Source organism: Diabrotica undecimpunctata, chromosome 10 (genome assembly GCF_040954645.1).
Source record: "Diabrotica undecimpunctata isolate CICGRU chromosome 10, icDiaUnde3, whole genome shotgun sequence".
Classification (NCBI taxonomy): Eukaryota; Metazoa; Arthropoda; class Insecta; order Coleoptera; family Chrysomelidae; genus Diabrotica; species Diabrotica undecimpunctata.
In genome coordinates, this window is record NC_092812.1 from 64,952,064 (window position 1) to 64,971,734 (window position 19,671).

Below are 19,671 nucleotides of genomic sequence, written 5' to 3' on the forward strand. Positions count from 1 at the left end.
GTTTCTTTAGCCTCTTTTATAGTAGAGACATTCCTGTTTTTCATGTTGAGAATTTTTTAAATACGTTACGAAAACAATTTTAATTTAGATTTGTTTACTGATTGATTGTGATTGTCGGATATGACATATGACATAGGTGAATCAACGAAACTTGAATCCAAAAATTATTATAAAATTGATAATACTAAAAAATCTTTGATTTTATTTTTTAAATGCTTGTTATTAAAATATTTAGAATAATAAACTGTAAGTAAAATTATTGTAACTACTGCCATTTTCATATACTGTATTGCCAGTGAAAATGGGAGAAAATTATATGATATGCATATCATTATTTTTTTAATTATTAAAATATAGTTACAGTAAAAAAAAAAAAAAAAAAAAAAAAAAATTAATTGTTACGTGCCGACATCGTTTGATTTTAAGGTAAAAACTGCAATATTTATCTAGTTGAGTAGCATTATTCGAAACATTTATATTTACTGAATTGCCTTTAATGCATTTTCTTATCTATAATTGTTTTTTGTGAATTTGGCATAAAATAGAAAATATGGACGTTTGGGTTACAATGAAACATAACTCGACGGGGCACTGTCCCATTAATATTTAATCAAAATAATATTTTTATTTTTGTTCCAGTATGGTTCGAAATCGTCAGAGAAAAACCAATAAAGGTTTGTTTCTCGAGACTGACATGAAAGATGCAGTAGAGCTCGTTTGTCAAGGCCACTCCATAAGGCGGGCAGCAGAATTAAAAAATGTAAACTACGTAACATTATCTAGGTATGTGAAAAAGAAAAAAGACAATGAGTGTGATACAAATTTGAAGTATGTCGATTGTAGATCTTTGTTAATTTTTTCATGTTGAGAACCCACATTATATTATACATTAAACACTTGTCGCACTACAATGTCCGACAAGTGTTTAATGTAGAGCAAGAAAATAAACTGAGAGTATTTGCTAATATGTTCCAAAATGTCTTATGGTCTTCCAGTGGCGGAATGCAAGAAAGTTGCCTATGACATGGCAGTAATAAATAAAATATCCAATTTCATGGGACGCTAACAAATCGGCAGGACAAGATTGGTTCTATGGGTTTTTGAAAAGAAATCCATCGCTCAGTCAAAGAACGCCCTAGGGATGTAGTTTGTCCCGAGCTACTTCTTTCACAAGGGCAAATGTAGAAGTGTTTTTTAAAAATTTGCAAGGAGTATATAAAAATCCTTACTTTGCAGATGGAACACAAGTATTTAATCTGGACGAAACGGGCACATGCACAGTTCAGAAGCCTCAAAAAATAATTGCCGAAAAAGGAGCTAAGCAGGTCAGCAAGTGCACTAGTGCTGCGAAGGGTACTAATGAGCCAACCTGTTGTTTCATGTCAGCGAGCGGCAACTGTATCCCTCTCGTCTATGATATTTCCACGTGTAGACTTTAAGCCTCGCATGGTGCAGGAAGCCCCCCCCCCTGGTACTCTTGGTTTGGCAAATCCATCAGGCTGGTATTATTTGTTGAAGTTAGTAAACATTTCATCCACCACTCAAAAAGCAGCATGCAATCGCCCACTCTGATATGCGACAATCACGAAAGTCATTTATCATTGGAGGCGCTTAATTTGTGCAGAGAAAATGGAGTGACTATGTTAACTTTTCCACCACATTCCACCAATAAATTGCAACCGTTAGACGTTGGAGTGTTTAAGCCATTCAAAACGTATTACAATGTTGCAATAGATACTTGGATCATGCAGCATCGTGGACAAACAGCAAATATTTACAAGGTTGCTCGTTTTGTAAAGATCACGAGTGAGGAATGACTCCATCAAACATCACTGCTGCTTTTAAGAAAACAGAGATTTACCCATATGGCAGACATGTTTTCACCGATGCCGATTATTTATGTAAATACGTTACCGATCGACCATTGGCATACTTGCTAGCTATTTGTCAGGTAAAAGAGGATCCACTGTCAGGTGATGCTCCTGCTGAAAAAATCAACAACTCAACAATGGAAATCAATGCAGATGCCAACTCCTCAAGTTTCAATAACAACTTTCAAGTCCCCAGTACTTCTACTACCATCAGTAATGTAAAAATTTCCTTATGCGAACCTGAAGATTTTAGAGGATTTCCCAAGGCAGGGAGTAGGAAAAACAATAGAAACGGTCGAGCAAGAGGAAACAGTATGATAGCAACCAGTAATCCAGAAATGACTGCAATTGCGAATAAAACGGCGGTATCAACAGCAAAAAGAGAAATGGTCAAACGGAAAATAACTCATTTTAATAAGGACACTCGGAAGAAATCCAAAAAAATCTAAGATGTTCAGTCTTCATCAGAAGAAGATGATATAGTCAATTATATTGAGACTGATGTCGACTTGGACGCCATTGAAGATATTTTCATTCTTAATGAAGACAAATTCATAGATCTGGATAGGTCACCCCCATAATAGTAAGTTCTATGTTGGACTTGGTATGAAAGAAAAGAATACGAGCGGGGATTTCGAAGTGAAGTTTTTCAGAAAAAAAGGACAAACACCTTTGTAGAGCCACCAGTTCCAGATGTATCAATAGTCGCTGAGAATAGCATTAAGACGATTTTGCAGAACCTGGTTTTTGCGGGAATCAACCCAACGTCAAAAACAATGGCTTGTGGGACAAACTATATTCAACGTTTGAATTATTTTTCCTTTGATTTTATATAATTTGTTTTATTATTGGAATACAACTATAGCATAGCACTTTTATTGGGCATACTTCTAAAGCAATATCATTGGTTTACTGTACAACTTGGTCGTTTTTATATATGTTATTGTACCCTTATGTATGTGTACCACTGGGGCCATTTTTTTTAAACTTGAATTGATTATTACTCAAAATAGTTAATAATAAGGATTTTGATGCTATTATAAGTCTGTTCCTAGTACCGAAGGGCATCTTTTAAAACACATTTCAAACTGATATACCTACATACAAAAACAGGAACAATAAAAAACAAATTTATGTTTAATTGTGCTCCCCTACTTATTTTTTTGTGTTTGGGAAATTGGCTAGAATTATTGGCATTATGAAATTTTTTTGAAATTAACTATTTCTTGAATTATACTTTTATCTATACTCGATAATTGATCACCAACAAAGATAAAGGAACGTAAAATATGTAAATAGAAAGAGTACTGCAAAAGTATAGGCAAACATTCCACAATCGCTACCGTTCATTTGTTGAGGAATGTTTCAACATTTTACAATTCAAATTTTGAGGTATCCTGTTCTAATTTCTTATTATCCGCGGTTAAAGTGTTTTCGAGGTAGTTTTAATTGCATTTAGTCGTTACTATTACCCATGCTGCCAAGATGGAAGTTCATCGTGTTATATGTGTACATATGAGCGGATACATGGGGTGTTCTCAACTCCGACAAGGTGCGACCAAAATACAAAAACAGGCTAGGTGTGAATAACATATAACCAAATAAACATTCGTGGATCAACTGAGAATTTGGCATGAGAGCTGCAGTTCACAACACACAACATCATCGTATCCATGGGATGCATGGCACAGGATAGCCCAGAGTTTTTCCCAACAACATGAAAAAATTAACGAAGATCTGCATATCGATCACTAGTGATCACCAACAACGAGCAGCTGCGGGGTAACGAGCTCATGGGTTGTTCTCAACAACATGAAAAAATTAACAAAGATCTACAAATCGAATTACTTTCCAACAAAATCAAAAATGAACTGAGAAGATTAAAGAAGCTTTAATACCATTACCGGAAACGAAAGAAGTAGAACTACCACCTTTGTCCGATGATCAACTTAAAATGGTGAGCAAAGCCTTTAAGGATGATTCCAACGAAGTCCTCAGTAGAAAATATAACTTAAAAAAAATTAAATTTCAAGGCCTGTTAACATTATCAGATTTAAATTGGGTTCATCATGTCATACTTTTAATATAATCCTAGAAATTACTAAACTAAAGGACATAATCTCTGGACGATATGCAAAACAGTGTATATTTTTGCTTTACCTATACATTTGAGCATGTACTGGTATGTGAATTTTCGATATGAGAGCCAAAACGATCAAATACTACGACAGTATGGGAAATAGCAACGATAAGACTTCCGATTAGAAAATGTTACGAAATTCCTCAACAAATAAACGGTAGAGATTGTGGAAACCTAGACGATTAAATGGTAATATGTGGATAGTATTCGAAATTTTTGTCTACAGAAGAATTCTATACGCGTGTACTGGACAGAACACAGAACCAATCTGTCTAGTATATCACAATTTTTGATATGAGACCCAACCCGATCAAATATTATGACAGTATGGAATATAGCAATCGATTAGTGTTTGTTGAAGTACCTTGAAAAAGAACTTTCACACATAGTCGGAAGAACGGGGACTATAAAACTATTGGTAGTAGAAAGAAAGGTAGGACGAAGACCAAAAGGACAACCAGAACAAATGAAAACTCTAGTAGGTCAAGGAGAGAGAGAGATGGTTAATAGTAACAATTGCCTAAACGCAATTTAAAAAATACCTAGAACGAATACTGTGTCGAATGACGCAATTAATAATTTGTGTCGATTGTACAATAATGCTTACCTATTATTTATATTTTGATAGTTAGGTGTAGACATACTTTTAGGAAATTCCTCAAACTTGTCACTTAAACATGTTTGGCTTGTTCCACTAACAGATAATTTAGGCTTATTTCCTTCTACATCCGTTTTAACTGGCGATTTTTTGAACTTCGTAGAGTATTTATAAAAGTCTGACATTTCAAATGGTTTGGTTTCTTCATGGTAAGGCTTACAGTGTCCTGCTTGAACGATTGTACAATTTTTTGGTATGTTATTATTGAACAGCTCGATGTTGGTTTCGCGAACTTTTGGTGAAGGATTTGATTCAGCTGGAATCTCTTTAGGAACTTTATCTTCAGTTAAAAAAACAGGCATCGGAGGTTGCGGATGAGACGATGCAACTGCAGGTGGTGGTTGAGATGGAGAAATGGGACTTGCTGGTGATGGAGGTCCTTGAGGGGAAATCGGACCATCTAAAGATGTCTCTAACCTAAATATAAATAAGAATAAATATATAAATAACATAAGAATTACTAGTACACTCCAAATTTACATGCGTCTTTTCGCCCTTTTCAGCAATTAATAATATTAGTTAGCTTTGTTCGCGGACACAATCCATAACTAGTTTCTGACCGATTCGCATACGCAGTTGCGTTTTCAGTGTTCGCGGTGTTAATAATCCGGGACTTTAACAGAAAGTTTTATGTTCGCGGAGATTTCTAACTGGTCATGATTCATGGTCATGAGTCAGATACAGATCCATTGGGTCTGTGGATTAGAGTGCGGATTTTTAGTCAGCGGAAGCGCTATAGGAACTATAAATTAATTACTATTTAAATGAGAATAAGCCACAATTAAAGGTTAAAATACGTTTATTGACGTTTCAATTTCCACTTCGGAAATCGTTCTCAAAATACAAACATTAGTAAATTGAATTTACTAATGTTTGTATTTTGAGAACGATTTCCGAAGTGGAAATTGAAACGTCAATAAACGTATTTTAACCTTTAATTGTGGCTTATTCCCATTTAAATATAAATTAACTTTCCAATTGTTTTCAAAAATGTGACCTTTCCGGTTAAGGGTCGAGGTTAGAAACTTTGGTCTCTTTTGGGGTTAGTAAACAGAAATGTCCGAAAATCGAGAATTTAAACAACAATAATCCCTAACTGGTCCAAAACTTGTCGAAAACTAGTCAGGGACTCTCTCGAACAAAGCTATAATTCATAACACTGTCTTACCATTCTTTTTCTTTATGCTTTTTGGAGATTTGGTTGGGATCCATGTTCCGGCAATCGCTACCATATGAAGAACTATCATCAGTTGGGTATACACTATCTATTGTTATAGCTCCTACACTACCTAAAGATTGTGTTCTCACTAATTGACCATTATCTTGAGATCTGCGGCTAAGTATCTACAACCGTAAAAGATAAGTTAAAATATATAAAATTAATTAAACCTTAAAAACTATAAAGAGTAAATCTAATTTATATGTGTCACTTTGCGTCTGGCTGATAAAGACTAGTTTTACGCAAGAGTAAAATGTGGGGCGAGAAAACTGCGATTTGTCTTAATAGGCCATACTCAATTTTTACAGTACGTAACTACTCTGAATATATTTGTGTTGTGTATGGTTCTTCTCAGAGACTTCTTTAAGTTGTGATGTATGTTTGTGTCTTTATTTATTTGTATAAACTATTTATTTGAAAGTAGATATGAGTAATCCCATTTTTGTTTGCACAGGGAATATCAACATTACAGTTTACTAGGAGCGAACATTTTTAAGGTTAGGAGTGAGTGTTTTTAGGTTTTTTTTATGTTTCGACATTGACAACTATTGACATATAACACAAGATATACTGACTGCTCCAATACAGTCGCGTTCCCTCAGTGCGAGAGAGAAAATTGACGAGAAGCAGTCTCTGCATCTCGGTCTAATGGGTCGGGATTATCGACCACGTGACCTTCTCATTGGTCATTTAGGTCACGTGGTCGATAAACCTGGCAAATTAGAAAGATATGTAAGGACATGCTTTGCATCAGTTTTCTGTCACACTGGGGGAGCGGGCTGTTATTGCAACGATCACTTTATCTTGTATTATACGCTATGCTGACAGAGTTGTAGGTGAAATTCTTAGTCAAATATTACGTAATTTTGCAAAGATGTATTGAAAACATAATACTTAAAGGAACAAAAATACCGTACGTTCAAGAAAATTAATACTTTAGATTTTTAGTAATTTTTTAGATGTAAAAAAGTGTTCTTGTTAGTCTTTAAATAGATTACATTACTTCTTAATTCTCAGACCATACCACTTTGTTAAAGCTGTAAGATCATTATGACAACTTATTATTTTGAATGACACTAAGAAATTCTTTCGTTTTTAGTTAGTTGCATACCATTACTCAGTTTGTGTATTAACATTTAAAGTGTAATAAGTTTACTATGGATCATTGCATTTGACGATCCTGTTTCTAAATCTAATAATTTGATTACCTGTGAATTTTTTACAGAAGCACTTCTAACTTGTCCTTGATAATTAGAAACAGTAGATAAAGTAGCTGATTTATTCTCCATATTTGGTGATATGCGACTGGAAACTCTTTTGGTTTTTCTCCTATCTAAGCTACCAAATCTAAAAATGAAAATGACTGAATTAGAACTTGTGAAGAATTGTGAATTTTACTACATAGTAAAGAGTAAATGATCAAGGTGGTGAAAAGAAAATTGGTGTAACTTTTTTGTATTGTATAATGTAGTTAAGTACATATTCATGTTCTACCTGTTCCAAATCATTACTTGGAATAGTGATGCTAGTTTTAACTTCTCTAACTAGCTCATAGATAGCAGCACAAATCGTGACTGTCAAACATAACGTCTGATTTGGCAGTGAAAATAGTCATTAGGTGGTGCAATAAATGGAAGGTGATCATAAATCCCTCCAAAACACAACAAATTGTCGCGATGTCCGGGGCCGAATAGCTCTGTTAGGAGAGGACCTTATTCTCAGAAATTTGGTTTCCTATTTGGGAGTCCATTTTACAAGGATTCTCAACTGGAAAACCGACATTTAAGATACCCTTGACAGGGTGAGAAAGAGGTTTAAACTCCTGGCAGTGCTGGCCGGCAAATTGGGCAAGACGTCATCTAAAACTTTATTGCACACCTATAAAACTTATATTAGACCTATCATCGAATACAAGGCATGCATCTACGCCTCTCTTAAGACCTATGAAATCAATGCCATCATGGCTACCGAAAGAAAAATCCTCACATTCTGCATGAGGCGGAGCAGGCTATACCCATCAGCACACATACACACACTGGCAAACATAACACCTATTAAGGACAGAATCCTATCCCTCAACAGGAGGTATGTCCTTCGAACAATCACAGGCTCGAATAACCGAGCAAAGCGAATATTCAAGACACCTTGCAATCGCCGAGGGCAAATACTCACCAGGCTTCCTCAAAGAAAAGTTCCGTTCCCTCCAGCTAAACTTCACAACACTGGACATGAACTCCCTGATGAGTATTTTGAAATTTTAGAATCAACCCCCCTCAAATATCGCAGCTAACGACTGCACGCCAAAGATGCTGAGCCGTTCCTATTGTATGGCTGGTAACCCCTGAAGTACCTCCTTCGACATGTTTGGCACAAATCACCTAAATTCCTGTTGTGCGCTTCTTAACACATCGTCCACACAAACACGGCACCTTCTGAACCCCAGCTCCTTAGTAGCCCACTACTTCTCCACACATAACATCATTCATCACGTTTTATCACACCTCCATTACTCCGAAAAAAAGAGTACCCCTTCCTTGAAGAAGCGAAAAGCTTAAACAAGGTTAAAACTATGGAACTAGTGAAAATAGAGGTGCAACTTAGACGTACATCACTTTTACTGTCTTCAAGTTTTGTTGTTTATAATGTATAGTTTTGATTGCTTGTCAAAATTGATGAAAAAAAAGTGGTACAGTAGGCTAAATCATTTACTACTCAGAACGCTTTTATTTGCAGTTTGATCAAACAAAAAAATCTGATCTAAAACTCGAAAGAAATCAGCCCCAACGTGAAAAGGTAGTATCAATTTATATATTTCGTCAATAATTCGTTCAAATCCGAGGAGAAACTGTGAATTTATGTAAAAAATACTTTCTAGATACCTTTTAAAAATCTGATTTGTACATTAAAACTACTGACAAGAGCCTTTCTTTTTACAAGGCTCTAGAGTAGTGATTCTCAGTGGTCTATATCGACCCCCAGGGGTCGATGAAAACCTACAAGTGGTCTACGTTATCAAAAAAAAATTAGGGGTCTATAAATTGAAAATGGGGTCAATGGCAAGAAATTTCAATCAAGATCATCTGAGAATATGTCACCCTGATAAAACAGAAAAAGATTTGAAATATTTTCAAACACTTGAAGAGAAACTTCAGAAGAGACCCACGCTGGACGTCACAAACAAACGATGATGGTTTGCGAGCGTCTTGCAATATCTCGTTGCTTATAGCAAAATCCTTAAAACAGCATACTATCGTAGAACAGTTAATTTTGCCAGCCGTTGAAGAGGTTTTAAAAACTGTTCTACACAAACCTGCATTAAATATCATTAAAACAATCTCTTTAAACAACAACACAGTTTAAAGACGTATTGATGAAATGAGTTATGATGTTGAAAGCTTCTTGTGTAATTATTTGCAAACGACCCATTTCTCTATATAGCTGGACGACTCAATTTTACCTGTTAATGAAGCATTATTATTGGCATATAATAGTTTTGTTATGGATCAAAATATTCACGGAGGATAGTTATTTGCGAGAACGTTGACAACCGATACTAAAGACGAATCAATATGTTATGTTTTAAAGGCTTACTTCTTGTAAAAAGCAAATCGTATATCAAATATATCAGTAGCTACAAATGGAGCACCTGCCATGGTTGGGCGGTATCGTGGTTTTATAAGTTTTTTAAAAGAAAATGTACCCGAAGTATTTAGATAAATAGGCTAAATTTAGATAGAATCTAAAATTGAAAAACATGACAATTCTCATAGGCTATAATTTATGTATTTTAAGGACAGTACAAATTTTACACTTTTCTAAAGTAAGACTAAGTATTAAATTTTCTATATGAAACATTCAGTTTATACTTAAAAAAGTGTTTTAATTTCCTAAGAAACTCTCAAAAACTTTAAAGGAAAAGCAGTGTAAGTCATACCTTGAAAACTATCCTTAGACAATTTGTTTTACCAAAACGTTGCTGAAGTTACGCAGATTCTGTTTGAACTACCCAGATTTAACATTTCCAATCTCTCAAAATGAGCTTCAGGTGACTTGTGCCACTTTTCTTTTCACCGCCACATACCTATCTATCAATCTATAAAGTCCGAAAAACTGTTAAGAACTTACCTTTTATCTCTTTGCCATGTGCCATCCACAACTGAAGAAGAGTACCAAACCAACTCACCGGTTTGGGTTTTTTTCCAATAACCACCCAATCCGGCTGCCATAGTATTCATCTGCTCATATTGCTGATGTGGCTGTATTTGGTGAGGATTCCGATACAAAACATCACTCTCGTATTGCCTATAATTTTGTCTCGTAAGTGTAGGGTGGGATGGATAATAATGAGATTTAGGAGAGAGCGACGTTGTTGGACTAGATTGTCTATGAGCTAAATCGGTAAATTCTGAAGAATATGGTGGGTACTGGGATAACTTATGTGGACTGTGCTGAGGTTTATGCTGGGAAATATGAACAAAATGGGGGCTATGTTGAGACAAGTGAGGACTGTGCTGGGACAAAAGCGGATTATGCGGAGAAATTGGACTATTTTGTTGATATGGGAAACTATGTTGCATATGTTGATTTAATGACATTTGAGAGTTATATTGAAACTGTTGAGGTCCAGTAATATAACCAGCTGGATATACATTGTTGATGTTTTCCCGCCTGAAAAAATCTCCGTATATTTACGTGCATACAAAATTATAAACTTATGTGATCTCAGCTCAATATGTTTAATTGTTTTTCTGGAAAATCTTTAAAGCCCGTATTTTTTATATAAAAGTTTTAATTGAAATCTTTTAAAAACTAGTTTCTTCGATTTGTAAGTAACTCAGTAGCCAACAAGTTTAACTAGATATATTAAATATTTTGAATAGATAAACAAGATTGTAAAAAACAAAACTATTGAGCATTTTAATCACTTAGTTTAGTAAACAAACCTTTCCATGTACTTGTTATATCCATTTAGACTCAATCTATAAAAGCCGCCATTCAATACATCATCTGGTTTATTCGCCTGATTTGCAAGATATGGCAAGTCAGTAATTCTGTATTGCCTTGAAGGTTCTTGTCGATACCTGAGCTCTACTGCACTCTCTCCTGTTATACTGTGCTTGGCTGAACTCATACTATGGCGGGGGTCAGTCTTTAGGAAAGGATCGCTTCCATTTGTATTAAGTGAAATTGTGTCATCCGCTAAAATTTAAATATTTAGTTAATATTTTCACGGTAATTTAAAACGCACGGTTTGATTTATATCTACTATTTTCCCTCCCGTCATAAACTCCGATATCTTGTCCGGTGATTGGGCACAGTTTTAGCACCATTTTTGGTATCCTCTCATTATAAAATTATCCTAGCTCCTTATCTGTTCGAGTTACCCGACCTTCCACCGTGTATTTGCCTCCATATATAGCTGACTATTTTTCTTTTCCGCCTTTCTTGGATATACCCAATGAGCTCAAGAGTTTTATACATTTTATTCCCTTTGATCCTATCATATATCTGTTTAAAATCTATGAACAATGAATGGAGGATTATTTTATGCTCCTAGCAGGTACTCTGGATTCCTTGAAGTGTAAAATATGATCAGTAACTGATCTATTAGAATATCTCTACAACCAGCTTATCTTTCGCAAATTTGTTTGGTCTCTCTCGTAACACATTGGGCAATATTATATAACATATCCAACACAGCGATATCTTTGTAGTTTTACTCCATTTTGTCTCCCCTTTCATGAAGAAATTTGAAGAAAAAAAGATAAAGAAAGAAGAAAATCAAAGTTTTAAAGGTTAATATACAGTATTATTTATTATAACAATCTTACCATTGCTAATATTGTCAGGGGCTCTTAGCTTTTTCTTTTGTTTCTGTTGTTCTACAGCAGCCTTTTCCTTGAACGCTGCCAGTTTTTCTTGTAACTCTAAGCCTTTTTGTTTATGTTTCTGATACTCAGATCGATGTTGCCTCTTCATAGTCTGTGAACATCATTTAATAAGCGCATTAGTAATTAAAATAGCTTATTTACCACAAAAATGTACACCTCTTAGATCCACTTATAAAAAAGGTTCCGTCTATAGTGAAATTCAAACTGAGAGTGTAGTAAGGCTAAGATAGGGTAATGCTTTTCTTATGAAGAATAAACGCACAGGGTACTTTGCAGCTGTTGATTGCTCACGCAAGAGCGTCGCACAGGACCGGCTTAAATAAATCCCGACAGAACGAGTATAATAATTCATATTATGTATAAAAAGCATTGTATAAGTTGTAATAATTGAATACTCAACGAAATGTATAAATATAAATAGCTTGGAAAGTACTATCTTTTTTTTTTCGAATGTTTTCTACTTGAAGTAGCGAATCTTTTATACAAAGCTCAAATAGTTTCGAGGTAGATTTATGAAATTAAACAAAAGTTGTGAAAAATTAACATGTTAATTTCACAAAGAAAGACAAAATTCATGGTTATAACAACAAATTTACTTTAAGATGTTAATTGGAGATGGAAGGGCAAATAATAGAACAAGTGATGGAGTTTAAATATCTAGGTATCACATTATCTAGCTACGGAAAGCTCGAAACTGAAGTTGAAGATCAAGTGAATAGAGCAAACAGAGCCGCAGGTTGCCTAAATGAAATAATATGGAGAAATAAAAATATCGGGAAATAAATAAACGATCATCAGACCAATAATGGCATACGCGGCAGAAACACGACCTGACACAGAAAGGATAAAAAGGATGTTAGAAACAGCAAAGATGAAAACACTTTGGTGTTTTACACAAAACCACAAAAAATTTATGGTAATACACTATGGGACAGAGCTAGAAGTACAGATATAAGACGTAGATGCAAGATGGAGAACATCAAGAACTGGGTAAGAAATAGAAGAGTAGAATGGAACGATCATATAAGCCGAATGACAACAAATAGAGAGACGGTTCCCCAATACGAAGACGATCAGTAGAAAGGCCACGAAAACGATGGAACGACAACTTACTGGAGGCACATTGAAAAAGAGACAGTCATGTCTATATAAAAAGAAGAAGATAGTTTTTCAATAATCGATCGATGAGTTCCCGGAGGTTCCACCCTGTATAGCTATCAAAAAAGGTAATTTAAATATATTTGTTAGTTTAATAAAGTATACAATTTTAAAATAAAATTCTCGCTAAAAGCTTAAGTCTTTTTATAAAAATTCATGCCTCTTGACTACTTGAAGACAATTATTTGTAAATATATGTATTTTATAATATATATCTAATGTCTCTGTTTTTTTCTAAAATTTTGCAATTTAAATTAAAATCAAAGAAGGGTAGTTTTACTCGTAATAGAGCCCGCGTAATATACGTGACCACTACTTTGTGCCACTACTTGTTTGTGATGCCAAGCACATGGCGTGAAATCCGGCAAATGTGCATTACTATGTTAACCGTACTGCACTCTCAGAGTGACTTTAACTATACTTCTGAAATAGCTAACCTATTGGCACCTCATTTTTCTTCTGTTTATCCTAATATAGTGCTAAATAACAGTGAGCTTTCTACTCCTAGTTCTATTCATTTTGCTGATATTAACATGTTTATTTATAACATAATTCTCGGTGTGATATTTTCAGGGATATCAAGTTTAAAAGCACTATTTGAGTTTCGGTTCTGATGAGATTCAGTCTCATTTTCAGTTCGTGTATAAATCATTACATAAAAATATGATTTTTTATGAAGAAAATTGTACAGTATTCTCAGATTCTAGATGAAATAGATTAACATAAATATTGACATTGACCAATATTATTATATTGGAAAAGGCAAGTGGTAGATAAGAATGATCTACTGCTGAAACTTTTAAATAATAATAAAAGAAATCAAACGATTTCCTACTTGGCGAAACCGAATTCAAACTTTTCCAAAAATCTAATACCGTCATTATGTTTTAAATAATAACTTACATCAGCATATAAATACAGTATCTTGATGACACAAGTAAAAAACAAGAATAAAGTACTAATGAACATTTCTGCTTACCTTACTCATATTGTGTTCATTAGCTAAGCCCAAAGCTGCCTCTGCCATATTGGCATGTAGTTGGATTTCCAGCTCCAGAGCTGCAATCATTTCATCTTTGTCACTAGCATTTTTAACAAGCGTTTCAGGTAGCTGAAAAGAAGTTCCTATACGTCTTCTTATCTGAGGGAAGTTTTCTCCTGGTTCCAAGGGCATTTCTGGCGGAGTTACCCCAGTCAGTTCTGCCTCCTTAAATTATAATTATAAATATTAAGAAAATGAATCCGGTCGAGGTGTCAATAGCGACTTTACCATTTCCAATTTCTAACAACTAATTCGAAAACCCAATTGTACTTTGATCTTGTTGAAAAAACACTTGCATGTTATTTGTCAATTGGGGCGTCTTTACATGCCGCCACAAATTGGATGATGTTGGCATGCGTTTAGTTGGTCCGCAGTAGTTAATTGGGGAAGAGAAACCCAGGACGGCGCAAAATATCCTGGCTAAGAAATTTGAGAGAGTGGTTCGGTTGCAGCTCAGAATTATTCAGAAGCGCGACCAATAAAATTAAAATAGCGATGATGATTTCCAACCTCCAATAGGAGAAGGAACCTGAATAAGAAGAAGTTAATTGGGAAATAATTATTAAATAAGGAACAGTCTGACTATAGATCATGCCTACAATAAAAAATGTTTTTGATTATCACAAATATCTTTCAAAGTTCTGTCCAGTACCTGTAATACCTCGTGTGCGCCAATGTACATTCATTCCAAACGATTAATGTGCATACCTATACAATCTTCACCATTGCGCTATTTTTGGAGATGTTGCAATCTGGCATTTCATTAATTTGTATGTTTAATGGTAATTTCAAAGCAGCATGTGCAATTCGTCCACCTTCTAATAAAGTTGCAGATACTCCAGATGAAGCCAACGCTAGGGCTACTGGGATCTGATCCTTGCCAATAACAATAAAATTAGTAATGTTTTTTTTGTCTATTCCGGAGTATCAAGGAAGTAAATTCCACCAGATCCAATTTTATATCTTCTATGAAAGTATCATACGCAGTCCTTTGTTGTTGATTCAATTGTAGAAAATTTGTACGAACTATTTCGGCAAATGATTCAGTATTGAACTGTTGTTCTCTTTGTAACTGTTGTTCTCTTTCATAAAGTCACAAAGGAAATGATTAACATTTACTTACCGTCAGATATTAATGGTGCCTCATAAATTTTCTTTGAAAGATATATTAAGCTACATAAAAAACTGTCATAATAAAAAATAACATAAAATAAGAGACAGACCAAACAATTAAATTAGCATACTGCGGGCCTATTAATATTCTATTTTATTTCATTTTATTCTATTTTAGTTTATTTTAATCAACACTTTTTGACTTATCGCTGAACTTAAAATATACCTAAAAATATTATGTTGTCAAGGCTCCCTTTAAGAAAAGCTAACATTTCAACGTTGTTGTTGTTGGTGATCATTAGACTTAGGCAAATATGCAAATTGCATATTTTGCATATAATGAATAAAAAATGCAAAAATGCCAAATTTTGCATATTTTTATAAAACTGAGCATAAAGTGCATATAATTTGAAAATTTGGTGTTAACTATATATTTTTATATTCAAACTTAGAGAGAGCATGAAAATGCCAATATTTAATTTTGTTTTATAATCACTTGGTATTCAAATTCTTGGTATAGTAACTAATAAAAGACAGCGGCTTATAGTTTTATCACGTTTTGTCCTGGAATTAAGGGTTTGTGTTTACTAGTTTATGTCTCTAGGTAAAAATTTTTATTTTGACGGTCAGTTTCACTTGGTTTCACTTTTGTTGTAAAATAAGAGGCGTAAACAACGTGTACTTCTAACTGTAAATAAATATTGTGCTTTGAAAATGCCGAAAATAAGCAATGTTTCAACTTCGATAAAACCTTAAAAAGAGCTATCTATGGATATGGATAAAGTTTATTGCTCATGTTGTATCAAAACTGTAAGTACATACGTATTATTTTTTATTTTATTTTAAAAATTTACACAGTGGTACAAACAACGATTTTAAAATTGGAGGTTATGTTTAAGAAAAGTACCGACACAAGGCTAGTTCGCAATAAATCGATGTGTTTTTTCTTTTTTAAAGCATTGTTTAAACTCCTTGCGATAAAAAATAGAATATCTATGTAAAATTCAAATCATTCAATAGTCTACTGAAAGGTCGCTAACATTTTTTTTTTCTAACAATAGCATCGTTTGCTTTAATTCTGCTAAAAACAAAAACATATAATATATTTTACTTAATTAATTAAGTGCTTTTAATTTATGCTCACAGTATTTTTCCTTTAAATGTAAACAGAAAAGACCAAGAGCCTCTTGTAAATATTTGGGGGTTCTTTCTTCTTGCACAGTCATTTCTTGACATTTTCAAGATTACTACACCGATTTTTATTTGATTTAATTTAAACATTTTAATTGTTATGCAAAAACGGTTCATTTTTAGTTTATTTCTACAATCTTAGATTTTAAAAATTAGTACAACTATGGAATATTTATATTCTTTTTTAGATTTCATCTGAAAAAAAATTTCAAATAGATCAGCATGTCAGAACCGCGAAACATTTAGCTAAAAATTAAAAACTACATTCGGTGAAAAATATCAACCTTCAGTGTCCGAGTGCTTTCAGTCAAGTTACAAAAAACAAACCGAACAAGAAACTTTTAACACGTTAAGCACGGGTGTACTAAGTAAAAAAAGTTCCGCATGGACGGGAGTTTTTTTTTTATTTTTTGTTAAATAGAATGCTCAATATGTATAACTGACATATAGTTCAGTTCTAATATTGCAAAATTTTACGTATTTTTTTATCATTTTTCTCGTGACATCACATTAATGTCTCGCCGTCTTTCCGAATATATCGGCCTACAGAGACGGCGAGACATGAATGTGATGTCACACTTTGCGCATGTCAACAAGTTGGTTTGTGTTTCTGATTTCATTGACTACGCACATTTCATCATTCTAAGTCGAAACATCAAGAGAGCAGCATGGCTAACGGTGATTATGAACAAGAGCAACGTAGGCTGCAAACATTGTGGGATGAATTGTTATCTGATGAAGACGATAAAATAAGTGAATTTGAGGACGTTTATTTATCCGATGAGTATGTACCTGATAGTAGTGACGCAACCTGTAGTGATGAAGAAATTCCTACAAAACGTGCAAAAAAATTTGAAACCACTGAGGCGATCAATGTTGAAAGAGAACTTGCTCCATCCACGTCAGTTGAATGTATCAGTGAACTTACAACTGAATACGACAACAGTATGGTGAGTAAGCTTAGTTCAGATCTTTCTTTTTTTGTTGGCGACATTGCTATTATAAATCAATTGAAAAATTTTTGGATCACAGCAGTTATTTTGTTACAGATTGATCAAACTATTGAAGATGTTATAGCTCGAAATATATCCGAAGACGCCGATGAAGAAAATAACACTACCCAGGATACTCAAATAGTATGGGGACCCGTTGATGGTACTTCACTAAGAACGTTTGATTTCTCTAGTGTTGATATTGGAATTAAAGCTGAATTCTACGATAGATATGAGCAGACTCCATACGACTTTTTCAAACTATTTATTACAAATGAGATTATTGACCATATGGTATACCAAACCAATCTTTATGCCGAGCAAGTGTTGAGAGAGAAGCAGAAGCCAAAAGGCCACGTAAAGGAATGGGTTCCCACTGATAACACAGAAATGGAAATATTTCTTGGTGTAATTATTTGGATGGGTTTAGTTCAGCTACCACGTCTAAAAGCTTATTGGAGCACTAATTTTTTATACGCTAACAAGGTACAAGATCTCATGCCAAGAAACAGATTCGAACAACTCCTTCAAATGTGGCATTTCAACAATAACGAGGATGTGAACTTTGCAAATGATAAACTTAGAAAGTTGACCCCACTGATCAATAAGTTGATAGAAAGATTTCAGTACGTTCTTGTGCCAGGACCAGATGTATGTATTGACGAAACTCTTGTGCCTTTTAGAGGTCGTTTAAAATTTAAACAGTACATTAAAAACAAAAAGAACAAATTTGGAATCAAATTGTACAAACTTTGTACAACTGGTGGATATACCTATAATCTACAAGTGTATTGTGGAACTGATGGTATCAGTAATGCAACAGCGAATGTAGTCATGAGTTTGATGGACAATCTTTTGGACAAAGGTCGAACCCTCCATACGGATAACTACTATACTAGTGTGGATTTAGCATCTAAATTATTGAACAGAAAAACACATCTTGTTGGAACTGTAAGGACGAACAGAAAACTGAACGCGAAAGAAGTTGTGGCAAAAAAGCTAAAAAGACATGAAGTATTTGCCCAGGAAAGTGGTACAGGTGTCGTTATGATGAAATGGAAAGATACGAGAGATGTGCTGCTATTGACCACCAAACACACCGATGAGGTAGTGGGAGTGAGACAACGTGGAAAAGAGATAGAAAAACCAAAAGCCATCGCGGATTATAACAAAGCCAAAGCTTATATTGATCTTTCGGATCAATTGAAAGCATATTCGAATTCTCTTAGAAAGGGAACGAAATGGTACCGGAAGTTAGCAATCGAGTTAATTTTAGGTTCTGCTTTAGTGAATGCATACTTGTGTTATAAGGAAATAACGAAAAATAAAATGCAGATTACTGAATTCAGAGAGCATCTTGCCTTGACACTTTTAGATGTAACTCATGAGCTTGTATCGGCCAAGAACATCCAAAATGATGAGCGTCATGTATTACAAGAGCACGCTAAAGGTCGATGTGTTGTGTGCTATGCTTTAAAAAAAGAAACTTTAGGACGGCAAGAAGCACAAAGCAAAACTCCAAGAACGAAATGGCAGTGAACATCTTGTAAAAAGAGTTTTTGTGTTCCATGTTTTTTTGAAACGCATTCTGCTACAAAATCAAAGTAATGCGATTTTTTTTTCATTTATATAAAACTATGTCTTTATTTTGTAACTGAGTTTTTGCTAATAAATGTTTTGTTTACTTTATATGCATTTTATTTTTGAAATACAATATCTCCTCATTGATGACACTCAGTTGACTGCAAGTACTGAATGTGTCTAAAAATTCCAGACCGGTTCACATTAGATGTTTCTATAGACGGCTATTTATCGCCTCCCATAAATTTATCATTGACATAAACATTGCGTTGATGTCTCACCGTGCTTAACGTGTTAACGAAGACTCGTGTCGTGCATTAGTATCTTCTAATATACCGCTTTTAAAATTATCTAATAAAAACTTTAGTTCTTTTTTAAAAAAATATTGCAAATAAAACATTTTCAGTGAACGAACTCTAAAGAGAAATAATGTCAATTTGTTATACTCCTCAGTTATCCACAACATAAAAGCCGAAATAGGTAATAATATGTGTGGACGAGGCCACTGACTCGTCAGGAAGATACATTGTGCACTTATTGATTGGTGTTCTTAGTGATGAAACTTTTCCAAAATCGTATTTAATTTCCTGTAAGCAAGTGGAAAAAACCAACGGTCTAACAATATCACGGTTTCTACAAGAAGCATTAGCAAACTTTTTTCTTCCTGCTGCTGTGCCTAATGATAAATTATTGCTTATTTTATCTGATGCCGCACCATATATGGTGAAAGCAGGACAAAATTTAAAAATATTTTATTCAAACTTAATACATGTCACTTGTTTAGCGCACGGAATAAACAGGGTTGCGGAGGAAGT

At 34.2% G+C, this 19,671-nt stretch overlaps 1 protein-coding gene across 3 annotated transcripts in view; it reads right to left on the reverse strand.

Moving 5' to 3' along the window:
* The window catches only part of sstn (stepping stone), a 38,009-nt gene that overhangs the window by 7,958 nt on the left and 10,380 nt on the right, over positions 1-19,671 (reverse strand). The window contains exons 3-9 of one of the 3 annotated variants that reach the window (XM_072546358.1): positions 13,917-14,144; positions 11,720-11,870; positions 10,844-11,087; positions 10,014-10,556; positions 7,097-7,235; positions 5,838-6,013; positions 4,619-5,086 (exon numbers count right to left, since the gene is read on the reverse strand). In XM_072546358.1, coding sequence (XP_072402459.1) covers positions 4,619-5,086; positions 5,838-6,013; positions 7,097-7,235; positions 10,014-10,556; positions 10,844-11,087; positions 11,720-11,870; positions 13,917-14,144 — 1,949 coding nt within the window. Of the gene's footprint in view, positions 1-4,618; positions 5,087-5,837; positions 6,014-7,096; positions 7,236-10,013; positions 10,557-10,831; positions 11,088-11,719; positions 11,871-13,916; positions 14,145-19,671 lie in introns of all 3 variants that reach the window. The other 2 variants (XM_072546359.1, XM_072546357.1) reach the window with 2 other exon arrangements.